Raw genomic sequence first — 14,594 nt, 5'->3', positions numbered from 1 at the left:
TACACATCGCTAACATGTTGTGGGCTGTGTAGAGCTTTTTTTAGCATTACAACCCTTTTCCAGTCTTTTGTCGTCCTCCAACATTTTTAAATGCATTGCTGACGTCAAATTCAAAATGCGCGTGATTTTTTTTTTTTTCAATCACATTTCTAAATTTGATGCGTTTAAGCGAAATAATCAATTAAAGAAATCTGTAAATCGTTTTGTTCCGCTCTGATTTACGCCTCAGGTTTTTTGCTTCTGTTTTGAAGAAATCACATCTGTACCTTTTTCTCTTTTTTTTCATCAACAGCAGGTGTTTCAACAGCTCACACAAAAACAACAGATTTATTTTGGGACACGTAGTACACATGGTTGATCTTCTCACTCCGGAAACCCAAGGGCAGGCTCTCTTTTCTGGCAAAACAAACTATTTGCACTTCTTCTGCACCCTTCTTTGCACATGCATGCATCTACCCTCCACAAGCAGGCAGACACACTTCCTCCAAACAGACCCAAAATAGGGGTGCGTTTGCTATTTTAGTCGTGCGGTTTGTGTAACTATCTCATTGCAGTTCCTCTTTTACAGTTGTTGACAGGCGAGGCTTCACCATGCATGACACGTCCTAGTTTCACTCCTTTTAATCTAATTAGCCTTTTTATTTAGCTCGGGAACTCCCTCTGAGATTAAAAATATCTTTTTAAAGAGACATCCCCGAGAAAGATGCAGAATTACATAAAATCAGTAGACAGTCTGCAAATCAAACAAGCGTGACAAGAATAAGAAGAATAAAGCATAGGTTATTAAGTATTTCAGCTTCTATTTCAAGCACATGCTTCATATTATGATCTAAAATATGCTCGGCAGAAATAAAGTAGAAGAAATAGATCCAGTTTGATGATGCAGTGATGCAGTTCAGGGTCAAAGCTGTGCTGTCGTGTGCTTGTAACCGCACTGAAACGCTTGTTATATAAGATTGATGTGGTGTCATTGGCTGCAGCTGATTGATGGCCCGCATTTTGAAACTTTGTGTCCAATATGTTTCGCTGTGAAATCTGGACGGATGGCCAAGATGACAGCGACTGAAAACAAGACGTGGCTCATTTGAACTCAGCGTTGGTCCTCCGCAATCCTCCGACACCCCAAAGACCCAATTTCATGTGTTTGCGTTCAGTTAAACTCTTGCTTTGTCTCGGTGAGGAAGCAGTAATTTTCTTTGAAATTACTGAACCCTGCTGAGCACGAAGCTGCTGCTGCTGCTGCAACATATATCATATCGCACATGTACTGTAGTGGATATTAGCACCAGAACAGGATCCAAAGAAAACAGGGCTTTTATTATAGAAGCAGCCAGATTTTTCTCGTGTTGATGACTCATCCCTTTTTTACTTCTTTTTTCTACTTTTGTGAATGTTTTCTGTTGGGTGGGGGAGCTCAGGCCCTAACACAGAGACTCATTGATGAGAGTGTTTGTTTGGCAGTGTGTATCCTAGCCACAAACCCACTCACTAACTCACTCGCTCACTCACACTTGCAGGATGGTTGGAATATGTGTTTACTCATTTAGCTTTTCCTTCTGTTTTCCTTCAGTTCCAACAATAAAGACGGAGCCTCGCGATGACTATGATGCTCCTCTGATGTGCACCCAACATGGCCCTGGCTTGTCCTTACTCCCAAAGCCATATTACCCCTCACAAGTCATGGCCCCGATGATGACCTCTGACCTCAGGCCACGTGTTGTTGGCGGGCCTTATTCAGCCAGCCAGCAGAAACTTGCAGCCAAGCCCTCCTCCTCCTCATCTCCGAGCACCAGCCCTAAACAGCACGATCTCCCACCCTCACCCTTCTCAAAATGCCTCCCTGCGAGCCCGGCCGTCCAACAGCCGGGCTCGCAGTCCCCGATCCCGCATGTCTCTATCATTCAGGAGACTCCCGGGCGCTACCAGCCACCCAACCTCTACTCGCCCAGCAGCTGCTCCTCCTCCCCAACCTCGCAGGCCTCCAGCCCGACTGACGCCCCCTTTTCTCCAACCCACTGCATGACACCAGCGCAGCCGGTGAGCGGCAGCACAAGCCCAGCCGCTCAGCAGCACCCCAAAGTGCCAGAGAGGGCTCGCTCTTCCCTGCAGGAGGATGGCAGTCCCTCGCCACTGGCTGTCAGCATCAAACAAGAACCACAAGAGCTGGACCAGATGTACCTTGATGATGGTGAGACTTTTTTTACTTTTACAAGACAGAATTTAAATACTTCTAATCCACTGCATGGAAAAAATTATAGAGCGAAATCCCCATCGAGCCCCCTAATTGATGAAACAATATGGTTTTTATTACCCTCCAGCACAAAACGACCGTACTATATCTCCAGGCACTGATAGCATTTTTGATTATCATATGACTCACTTATCACTTTTGCCAGGAAATTTTTGGCCATCAAATCACAACTTGGAAGTTTTTTCCTCTTTTTTTTGTGTGGAAATCCTCTGACTCATAGTCATTTAAAAGAACAGTTAAACATTTGTGGAAAATGTTTGTTTGCTTTGTTGCTGAGACTTAAGAGATAAGATTGATCTCATTTGTCTTTGGTAAATACAAAGTCATAGCAAGTGGAGGATTTAGGGTTTTATCATAGTAAGGAGAGGGGAAGCGTGGGAAACTACTAGCCTGGAAACCTGGAAGCACAAAATCCTCCAAGCACATCTAAAGTGCACAGACTACACCTTCTTTGTCTTATAGCTTGTTGAAATAAAACATTTGCGCTTCAGTAATAAAACTTCTAGTGTAGCGCTACACCCAAGATCCAAAATGTGTTTCAAAAAATGACTGGTAGTCTCTATGTGTTAATTAGAGCTTTTCAGACTCAGATCTACATGCCTAAGATGCATGCAGTCAAAAATATGTGGCACAACCAGCAACGTGTGTGTGTGTGCTCGTTTAGCTTTGCTTTTATTCTATTACCGGTAGCTTAAGCTACAGTCGCACTAGCAAAAACAGTGATTGAAACCGCAACGCGATCAAAATTATAGTGACCATGTACAATCAACTTGTAATGGCCCTGCTTGAAGTGGTCAGGGATGGGGAACTGGTCTGTGATGACTCCCAGTCAGTTTCACTCTTCAAAGCAGCATTGGTGTATCGGAACAGCGATAAAATGGGGATAAATTGGCAATAAGGCGGTGACAGTTTGCTTCAATCAGTTTTTTAATTAACAGGGTCAAGTTGGCACTTACATGCAATCTGTTTACAGTTAACTGTGGTAAATCTCAAATCTGTTGCAACACGGCCGAGGTGGACTCAACAACGGTGGGCTGAGCAGAATCTGATGATGTGAAGACTCCACCGACACACTCCACCGTATTAGGGAACAGCTTTATTAAGTCCCTTAATAAAGCTGTTCCCTAATACTTTAAGTGTCGTGGAGTCTTCATGTCATCAGATCTTTGTCTTCTCCATGTATCTTGGAAGTAGGTGAAGTTTTGCCAGAAACATTTGTTGCAGACTGAGCAGAATCCACACATCAGGCATGACTCTCAGTAACAACCTGGGCCTGATCCAAATGAGACACATTTATAAACTTGTAAACAAACAGATGCTGTAAGTAAATTTCATTAATGACCAGCACTCTACCAGCAGCTCAGGGAGTGAATGTTGTACTCGCTGTAAGCGCAGGTTTTACTCATGTTTCTCTCTGTGACAAGAGTGAGGCTGAAGAATGAATGTTTATGATATAAGGGTGAAATCTTCTGTTAGAAATTGTTGGCGGCCATGTGAGGTCCTGAGAACTGAGACTCAGGTGGAGCGTGGGATTTATCCAGAGATAAGGTGCTTTATTACAAAGCTTTAATATGTTACGCATACATTTGCTGGTTATGCATCTGCTACTGTCGCTCCTGTCACTGGCCGATGGAGAGGAGCAGCCACACCCCTGAATGAAAAGCTCAACCCTAACCTCACCGCCGCATCACTCACATTTAGAGCAACTTAAAACACGTTACATGTTACGAGTGATTTTCACATATTTGTTAGGTCTAAAAGTCAGAAAGTCTGCTGCTGATTTCAGTAAATAGAACAAGATGCCTCCTTTCCTGTACAGGGTAAACAGAAACAAATCCCTCATCAAAGCAAACTGGTTTCTGAGGAATTTTCTCAGTGTAATATTTCGTAAACTGGCAGCATTTTGTGCTGTTGCATTTTGACATTATTTCAAATTAAATGTTAAGGTTAAGGGGCAGTAGATAGGAGGTTTCATTCAGCTTTTAACTTTGAGTTTTTGAAGAGGAAACTGTGAGATTGGGAATATTAATATTAATTTAACGAACTTAGCACACTGTAACATTCTGACAATATTCTAACAGATCAATTAATAACTGAGTTCTTTCTGACATTTGTAATACCGCCTATCAAGTAAAGTAAGAGAAAGAAACACGAACGCTGCTGTGTGTGCGGGTCTCAGTGTGGAAACCTCCTCTGTTCAGTATAAAAAGGAAAACCAGATGTATCCTTGTTCCTGCCTCCTTCCAATGCTCCGTTAAGTTCAGCTCAGTTCTGCTCTATTTCAGTAAAATCCCAGCATTACTGCAGAGCAGGAATACGTGTGCCTCGGCTCTAAACACTCCAAGTCAGCACTGAGTAAAGAGTTTTGGAGCTGCGCCCACAACTTTGAACCATCCAGCTGTGCCAATTACGTACTTGTTCTGATAACATCTCTGTCTTTTATTCCAAATAAATAACCACCGGTAACTATCACACACATATCGGGGGCAAAATAAAGCCTTCTTTTCAGTGTTAAATTTAGCACAATTTACAGTAAATTTTCCACCACAAACCTCAGTAACTTAGGCTTGTGTGATTCCTTACTCTGTGTCCTCACTTGGAGAAATAAATGACTGAGCAGAGCAGCTTCTCACAGCCGCAGATTGACTCCGACTGAGTCAGTGAGATGGCATTTTGTCTGCCATTTATAGAGTTGATGGCGATTAATTGCAGACCTTTGCCTGCATTTGATTGCAGTCGGAATGAGTCAGAGGGAGACAGGTTGCCTCCTTCCACACAACCTTGCATGCAATCGCCTTGTGACAAAACAATTGGTCAACCAGAGGACAAGGATGCTGCACGCATCTGATCAGTTTGTCAGTGCAGCTATTTCCAATCAGTCCCACATGATTGGAAGCATTTTATTTTATTGATGTTTATTTGTTTATTTGTAATTTTTTTCATTTTGCTGACCTGTTTTTCCTCTAGTGTGACTGGGGCCTTAGCTTAGCTGCAGAGAAGGTAGAAGTCATACGAGACAAAGAACATTTTTGTAGCGAAGTGAAACAGTGTTAAAAATAATGACAATGATCAACAGCAGCCATTGTTAGTGCTTTTTTTAATCTTTGATGGATTTTTTTTATGCTTCTTTCTCTTCACGATTAACTATATTGATCTCTGTTTAAGCCAAATCTGCATTTGATGGTCTACACACAGCTGACTTACAAGAACGTCTCTGTTAGCCTCTGAGTTGCTTGAATTCCTTTAATCCCTTATTTCTCAGCCAAAGAGCTTTGCAACAGACAACATCAGGACAAAAATCTTCTATTATCAGTTCACATCACAGTAAAAATGCACTTAAGCCTTTTCGGCACGTGGCCTTTATAACCACGTTTCTGTTACACGAGCTTAATTTTGCAATGTGCTCTTAACTGCACTGAACTGGAAGTCCCCACTTATCTGGGAGTATATTCAGAGTGACATTCTTACATTCATTTACTTAACCGATTAGCCAACTTATGGTGGCAGGGGTGTTTGAGTCAATCACAGCTGTCATAAGGTACACCCCAGACAGGGTGTTAGTCCATCACAGGACACGTCTACCCCAGAGGAAATCCATACAGCCACACAGACAGCATGTATAGTCAACACAGAAAGGCAGTAGAGCTGTCCATTGCAGCAGCGTGCTACTGCATGCAATCACTGACATGCACTGACTTCTTCTCAAGGTCCCCTCACGTGGTGTAAAACTGCACTTTGTCAATCCTCAGTACAGTCCAAAAAACATCCACCAATGGCCCCACAGATACATTTAGCCAAACCCAGCTGTTTTTCTTTGGGTAATCAGTACAAAACTGAAGTGTAATAAGTTTTTATGTCCACTACAAAACATCCTGATTATATGTCTACAAAAAAAAAAGAAATCCAAATTTCAGATCCACGTATCAGCGTCGAAATTATGAAAGAAATATTTAAATTCTCACTTTGGGCAGTACTTCTGCACTGTTACAGCTTGTGTCAGTTACAGCCTGCTGAGGCAGTAGATGGTAGTGGGACTGACGAGACGGTGTGCCAAGATGTTTATCACTGCTGTTGCAATGCTTTCAAGTATTTCTTTCTTCGCTGCCTAAGCTCTGGTGGTCTAGAATTTGATATAATTGACTTTAAACACAGAATAAGACGATTCGGCTCAAACCTCACTGAAAAAATAAATGCCCTCTTTGCATCGCCCTTTATTTATGTCACAGAAGGCAGGATTTTAGTAGCGCTAACTCTGTGATCTCACTGCTCTGGCCCTCTGCGCTCACCACTGAGGTTTTGGGGGCTTTGTGCGCTGCATTGTGGTGATTGGAAATAAATTGGATAAGTGATCTTCCTCGGGGCAGAAAAAAACCCCAGTTTGTGGCTGTGTGTAAGGTCCACAGCGGAAAGAGTTCAGTAGATGAAGAAACACTAACCAGCAGCTATCAGCAGACGGAGCAGCGCAGCTTTGATCCATCACCAGAGCCCCCGCTGAATCGTCTGGCCGAGCTTTGTGATGATGGAGAGTGAGATGCTGTTGTTGGGCCTCAGATTGCGGCACTCAGACTGTTCTCATGCCACTTCCTCCGAACAGTCTGGATAAATACATTATCACTTCTTTACCCCGTCTGCGGTAATATTTGGCAGGCTGGAGCTCCAGATTTGATTTGTTAATGTGCTTTTTTTCAGGTTCTAACGTTCCAGCCAGGTGTAGTTAATGAAATCAAAGTATTTAACTACGCCATCACAGTCATAATGGATATTCCTGAAGGGTATCCTTGTTAGACGTGTTTTCGCTGGCAAATTGAGGGAAATTTTGCTAAACATTCCTTCGTTATTGTGGCTTCTCACTTCATTAAACCTTTGGCATGGTTTGATACAGCTTTACGGCCTCGCTCAGGTGTGATGTCGAGCGTGCTTGTTAAACCACAGACATCCGTATCTGAGGCTTTTTTGCTCATACAGAGTCCTTTCTGAAATATGATCGCGGGTAGATTTTATTTTTTTTAGTATATAACGAGTAGTCTTTGCTCAATTTGATTTAATTTCACAGAAATTTAAACACTTATCCTGTTAAACAGCCACACTATGCTTCATTTTTAACTGAAAGTGGCACAGGTGGTTTTCGTCTCCCTCTTCCACTGGTACTGTTTTCGTCTTATTATCCGTGTTTGCACAGCCTCTAATATTCATCAGGACCCCCCTCTGCTGCGCATTTTTTCACACCGTCCCCCGAGAGGCCACAAACATGTCTGTTCGTGGAAAGTCTGACTCGCGTAGTCTGGAGCCAAAGGTACAGTATAGGCTGCAGGGTGCTGCAGAGGGAGATGGAGGTCTGCCACACTGCTATAAAACTGGCTGACTGGAGAGGTTTGCATGCTTCCCTTTAGCTCAGAATGAGTCTGGATGAGGTGGCGAAAGCCATACGTTATACTGCACAGTAGTGTGTCCAACACTTTTGTCAGTGGTGAGGTAACACGAGCAAAGCATTTGAGCCCGATGTGAGCCAGCGCATTATGAAATGCTTTTTATGGCGTGTTGTGGCTTGTTAGATGTCAGAAATGTACAATTGATGACCAGAGATTTAGGCTATCAGAGGAAAAATATTTTGGAATAAATCTGTGAGTCATACCTGACTCTGTTAAATCACTCAGATTTTATACAGTAAAAGGCAGTTTTACAAATTTTATTATGTTTAGAAGGAATTGTTAGCTTTCTTTTTATTTGTTTGTGCTCTATTCACCAATATTCACATCTGCCATGTGTTACTCATTGCTCATTTACTTGTGCATCATTAAACTCAATAAAAAGCACACACAAAATATGTTGTAATGCAGTGGAAAAGTCCCAGGGTAAAGATTTATCTTAATTATGTAAAGTTTGGTGCAGCGGTTAATACTGTCGCCTGCAAAACTGCACCTTTCCTCGTCGTGTGGAGTGAGTGCCCTGGTGTCCTTCTGCAGTCCAGAAACAGTTTATTAGATTACCAGGTGATTCTATGCATTGAATACCTGCCTGAGGTGATGGAGACGAGTGAAAATAGATGTAGAGACTACTTTACGAATTTGGTAGGGCAGTTATAATTGAAGAGGCGGTCTTTACGGTCTAAAAAGTTGCTGGGAATCAGTGTGTGTGACAGAAGAAGCATTGAAGCTACAGTGTAAAAGACACTGGATTTACATATGTGTCCTTTTGATGAGTTTTTAGGTTAAAGCACTGTATGAATGCAGTCTTTTTGCTGCTGTAATTGCTTTTTCTCTCCTTTGCCTAAGTTATACTGAAAGATGATTCCAACCTTTTTTCTGTCTCGTGTGCAGAGACAAACTAACATTTATTGATCGGCACTAAATGCAAAGTGCAGCTGAGGTTTAGAGGAATGTTATTGGTTTTACAGATACTTGGATTTAGATACCAGAAAAACGAATCTTTGTGACTTTGCTGGATCACCATGTTATTAAAATTCACCCCGATAGCATCCATCTCCTCCTTCCTGAGACATTTTCACTAAAAAACAAAAATATCAACCTCACGGTGACAGTAGATAAAAAGTCAGGCCATCGCCGGAGTCTGTTAGACTCTTCCTACGAGGGCCATAACTGCCTGCAAGAAATCTACAGGCGATCTGTCCAAGAGCTCTTGAGATATTTCAGTCTGGACAGACCGACAGAGCGGCTCTGGCGTCCTCCGAGGCTGCTGCTGGCATGGCTAAAGACGATTCCACATTTGAACTAACAACATTTGGCGAAAATGTCGACAACCAAAATTTGACAAAGGATATAAATACAAGATCACGGTTTCCTCTCCCTTTCTGTAATTCTATTTTATTTAGACATAAAAAGTTTCCAGTAATCTATTGTTCAGACATTTTTAAATAATACCTGAGTTTAAAAGAAAAACTTGGCTGAATCTGTGGTGAACTAAAGAACCGCTCTGTGGGACTGACTTGCAGTAACCCAGTAGGAGCCTCATAATGTGGGCCAAGAACATCTTGTGGCTTGTGGCCTGGATTTGACGTGGCAGTAAACTGGGGGAGGGTTCGTGGTGTTTTCTGCCCCCCAGCTTTTTTTTTCTCATTGTATCAGCGCAACTCTCCAAGCTGACGTATTCCCTTCGTTCAGCGAGGCTGCTGGATATCTCGCTGCCGGATCGCCTCGTCTGTAGCCTTGTATTATTACAGGCTAGTTCGTGTTGGCAGCTTCCAGCCTTTAATGAGGCAAACAGCGCTGTCCTGCTAATTGTTTGGGAGTTCCTTGGGGTTTCCTGGTTGGAGAGCCGGGCTATATCAGTCCGATCCAGCTGCTGTCAGCCACCATGGGAGAGGAAACCAGTTCCTGGATTACTTCATATCAAACCCCAACATCCACGCTCTACAGCAGATGTAACGCTTGATAAAGATTGCCTCAGTATCTTCCGTTAAATCATATTCATATTGATGATTATCTTTGAGTTAGAGTTAGATGCATGAACATGCCGGTAAAAGTATTTATTATTTAAAATAAACTTCTGATCTTTATCAAAAGATTAAGTTGTTGTCATGTGAAAATTTGAAAAATGAAAACTTGACGACTGAACCAAAGCAGCATCTGCTGATAATGAACATGTGATAAGACTGAAAGCCTCAAGGCAGCTACTGAACAGAGCTCGTGTTTATTTTAGAGCCTGCCCAATACTCCAAGTTGTGGCTGATGCTAGTGCCTATATTGATTTTTGGAACCTAAAAATGATCCATCAATATGTCAGCTGATATTCTTTTTAGACACTCGAGCCGGGCCTGCTGTTGTCAGTTAGTCAGAGCATGTTTTGGCATTTGTTAGGACCCAGACGCTCCTCCCCATAGCTCCTCCTTCAGCTGCTACAGGGAAAATCGAGGCCTTTCAAAGTCAGTTGGCAGACATAATCCGTCCATCGTGTCCTGGATTTGTCTTGGGCTTGTCTCCTAGTTGGAGAATCTCAAAACATCTCACCTAGAAGGTGTCCAGGATTCATTCTAATCAGATTCTTGAACCACCTCAACATACTCTGTTAGAGAACAACCCCTCGTGAATGAATGAATGAATTAGTCACTCATTTCAGCTGCTCCTTAATCACTCCTGGTTTCTAGTCGTACACTATTCACAGTTTAAATCCGTAGGTGAGGGACGAACAATAGTAAAGGTGACCAAACCATCAGTTTGTGTCCCCCACCTTACAAAGAAATCCCTAACTTGAAATCCTCCTTTCAATGCAGAGCAGAAAATTGGCCTTTTCCATCCGAGAAAACTTATTTCACAAGCTGCCGTGAGCTTCACTCGGTAACCCTGTCTGCCCTGTCTGCTGCAAATAACCCACAGTCAATGCACTGATGAGTATATGCCTATACTGCTACAGGCTATCTTTAATAGATCAAAATATCAAATATATTAACCACTATAATGCTTCAATTCAATTTCTTTGATTTCTTCCACGAAAATCTTGTTTACCAACCTCCCTTTCCAGATTATGGCGTAAAAACAAATTTAGTTCCCTCAAAGTTTTGATCAAAACCACATATTTATTTCCTTTTGTGAAATAAAATAAGGGCAGATGTTACCATGCGTCTCTGTGTGTTTGTGGACTTGTTTGAAGCGTCTCTGTCGCTCAGCTCTCTTAAGCAAATCAATGTGACCCACATGACACAGATGTCACACTAGTGCTGGGCCTATTTTTAGAGCTTTGTTGTAAACACACTTAGAGATCGATAGATTGACTTTATTTTTTCTTTCAATTAGACCCTCCACATCAAATGTGACACCACAACGAAAAGTAGGCCATGGTAACAGGCACATAAACAGTACATGCCGTGGCCTCACTGAGGCAAACGATAAATTTTTACTGCCTGCCCTTCCTTTGTTTCATATCAGAATAAACTGAATTATGTCTTTTTTACTGTTTCAGTCTCATGTGAAAGCCATTGAGCCAGATGTGGCGCATGATGATGCGTAAGAAAAATATCTGCACGGCATAATTCATCCATGATTTGGATAGTTACCGGACAGGTGATGACATGATGTGGAGGCCTGACGATGTCTTGATGTCCTAAATTTACAGCCGGCGGCCTGGCTCGACGCGCGCGTTGAGAAGTCTGTGTAATAACGTGCCCCTGAGGCCTGAACTCGGCTGTTATATCCTTCCACCTCCAGATGCACAGAAGGTCAAAGCCAGATCAAATAGAGGAGAGGAGGTCAGTTGGTTCAGTCGGGCCAGGAGAGCACACATGGCGGTGGAGCGACAGACTGTAGGAGGGTGGAGATGAGGTTTGGGAGTTTATTTCTTCAGGTTCAAGTATGTCTTCTGGTAACACCGGTCTCACATTCGCATGAGTGGTGGCAGTACGCTGTCCTGGTGACGCACGTCAAAAGCATCTCGCCTTACCATATGCACACAAGAACAGACCGTTCTGATTCTACTGTTACAACAACAGAACCTGAAGCTAAATTCTGGAGAGTTTAGATTGCGTGCAGCCAAGTCAAGCCTCCTTCAAGACGATTTCATGACCTCAGCTGCAAGATGGAGTCCACTGCACAAGAAGTCACTGCCGGTTTGCACTGATGAATCATTAGAGGCTTTGCAACGAATTTCGAATGAAGCACGAATAAAAGTAGCCGATGATTAGCTGTAGGTTTATTTTCCAGTCTTTTTCCTACATTTGCTGAGGTGATCAACTTGTCAACGTTGTTTAAGCACCAAAACTGTGCTGCTGTTATTGCGCAATGTTCAGCTATGTCGTTGATTTAAATTGTTGCTGCCGCAGTCATAATTTTCACGATGCCAAGCAGGTCTGACAAATGGTTCAATTTTCAAGGATAAGTAGAAAATCCTTAAATTTGAAAAGTTGTAGTCAGCAATATTCTGAGTGAAGAAAAATGCCTTGATTTATTATTTGAACTTCAGCACGTCATCCTGACCACACGCCTAAATGCACTGAGTTGAGTTTCTGTTTGACTGGCTGATTAGTTATTTGTGTTAATGAGCAGCAGAACAGATGTTCTTAATAAAGTGTGTGTATTTTCATTTTTATGGATCCGCTAATTCATTAACTGGCAAATCATTTCAACCCCGTTCATCAGCATGCAGCTAAAACCTAAAAGGTTCCTTTGCAGCCTTTTGTTTAATGTCTGCAAGATGATTTTGGTACAAAAGTGAAAGATTGGATCAAATACCTTTGACCTAGAAGAAGAGGAAATGTGAAGATTTTACCTCTAATTTTACATTTTAATAATGCCGGGGAAGCTTGTCGACAGGAAGTGATTTAAAGCACCTGCTGCCTTGCCTCCTTGCCTTTCCCCGACTTTGTTTCTTATGAGGACACATTGCTGTGAATCTCAGCCTCATATTTGCATAATAGCTTCAGTGTGTCCATGTGTTTCTGTGCTACGAGCAGGAGTTACCGCTGCTGTACTGTAGATATCAAACATGCCAAACAGATCTCATTGTTCCTTTATTAATCGCAGTCCGTCAGCGAGCCAAGCACATTTACTTCATGTCTAGACGAGCGTAACGTATCTCTCTGTAATTGTAAACAGCTTCGGTGAGAATTCTAGATGATTTTGGCGTTTTGGTACGAAGGTTTTGCATCCACACATTTAGGTGATTATGACACACTTTTATTATTTTGTTTTTCACCATGACAGCCTCCCACGCACACTGATTCCTTTTTGGTGGGTATGTGTGTATGCTGACATTGAGCAACACATGCAACCCATTATATTTTTGCGATAGGAAGTGTGGGGTATTTCTGGTAGGAAGTGTCCGTGCCAGTGCTGGGTCACTGAGGAAAGAGCTGCTCTGTTGCCTGCAATGAAAATAGATGTTTTTAAGAAGGAAAAAAAAAAACATCTTCCATTGTGTGTGTGTGGGGGGGGAGGAGGCTGCTGCTCTGACCAGCCAGACAGAGGGAATTCCTCTCTCAGCCCTCTGGCTTGGTTTCTTCAGGCCAGATCCAGGGGTCTTCCCCTTCCCCTCTCACATTTCTCTTCATTATGAAAGGGGAGCGGACGTGGGCTTAACCTAGATACTGGGTTAAACCGTAAACAGCAGACTAATGAGGGAGAAACTGACTTTCAAGTAATAAATGTGTTTACATTCACAATTTAAAAAACGGTAAAAATCAAGACAGACGAAAAACAACACAATCAATTATAGTAACCAAAAATGACTGATGTCGGTGCATTCATATGTACGTATAGGTTTTTCTTGTGTAGCAGCTACAGTCAGTCAGACTGTGTAGCTGCTCTTTGAACACGGCACACCATCTGTACACAGCTGATAAAAACAGATAAACAAGTGCACCTGGAGGCAGCAGGATGTTGCATCATCTCTCCTGATAAAAAATGCCTGGGGACCTCCAGTGTAAAGTGATTCTATCAGACTGACTCAGAGGAAATAACAGGTTCTGTATGGCTCAGAGGAGTTTTGCTCACACTGGCAGAAATAGCACCTTATAGATGTACTAACAAGTGTATAATAGCCTTGTGCAATGAGAAAAGCAAAGTTTTACTAAGCACATTTACTTTTTCTGGGCTCTCTAGTTATCCTTATAAGGGCATCATTTAAAAAAATGCATGTATTTGATGAACCCAACAGCTAACAGGCAAAGTTAGACCAAGACTTTAAAAAACAAAAACTTTATTAAAACCTTCATTTTTTTTCATAAAGCTTACAGATAGAGCTGGAAGCTTTGCTCCTATAGGCTCAGACAGCTGGGGAGCTTCATGTTATACTCTGTGATGTACTGAGCATTTCTTCTTCTCTCGCCTCCTCCTCCTTTCCCTCCCCAGGTGTTTATATGTCACTGCTGCATGTGTTTTTCCTGTCTCCCTATGCTCTTTATTTTCTTCCTAACAGAAAGAAACCTCCTGCAGACCCAGGCTCGGGGAGGTGCCCCTTTGAGCCTGGGAGGCGTCTCCTAGTGCTGCTTAAAGGAGATTGTCTTATTGTAGGGGGTTTTCTCCGTTACTGCGTAGCTTCTTACGTTGCAGCACCTTTAGGAAGCTGTTGGTGTAATTTGGCACTATATAAATAAATTTGAATTGAGATGAATGAAAACTCTGTGTGTGTTAGATGTTATAAAATGTCAGTGTTTGTTTTTGTGTGATTGCTGAAACTATTTCAGGCTCATCTTATGCAAACTTGCTGCAAGAATTAAATGAACATTAGAAATTCAAAAGTAATAATAAAAATGAGCCAAGAATTAATCCGTGTGTTTTAAAGACTTTATCAGGTTTTATCATGAATGTTTATCAGTTGACATTTTTGGGCTGAACTTTACTGCACCAACTGTTTTTCTTGGTTTTTATTTGCTGGTTAAATCAATGCACTATAGCCT

At 42.2% G+C, this 14,594-nt stretch overlaps 1 protein-coding gene across 1 annotated transcript in view; it reads left to right on the top strand.

Moving 5' to 3' along the window:
• nfatc1 (nuclear factor of activated T cells 1) overlaps window positions 1–14,594 on the top strand; it is a 47,809-nt gene that overhangs the window by 30,046 nt on the left and 3,169 nt on the right. Inside the window, exon 9 of the mRNA XM_005943534.2 lies at window positions 1,571–2,188. Coding sequence (XP_005943596.1) covers window positions 1,571–2,188 — 618 coding nt within the window. The remainder of the gene's footprint in view (window positions 1–1,570; window positions 2,189–14,594) is intronic.

Source organism: Haplochromis burtoni, unplaced genomic scaffold, assembly GCF_018398535.1.
Source record: "Haplochromis burtoni strain Fernald_Lab_line unplaced genomic scaffold, NCSU_Asbu1 Contig_171, whole genome shotgun sequence".
NCBI lineage: Eukaryota > Metazoa > Chordata > Actinopteri > Cichliformes > Cichlidae > Haplochromis > Haplochromis burtoni.
The sequence above is the reverse complement of the archived record's forward strand: the minus strand, read 5'-3'. Positions and strand labels throughout refer to the sequence as shown.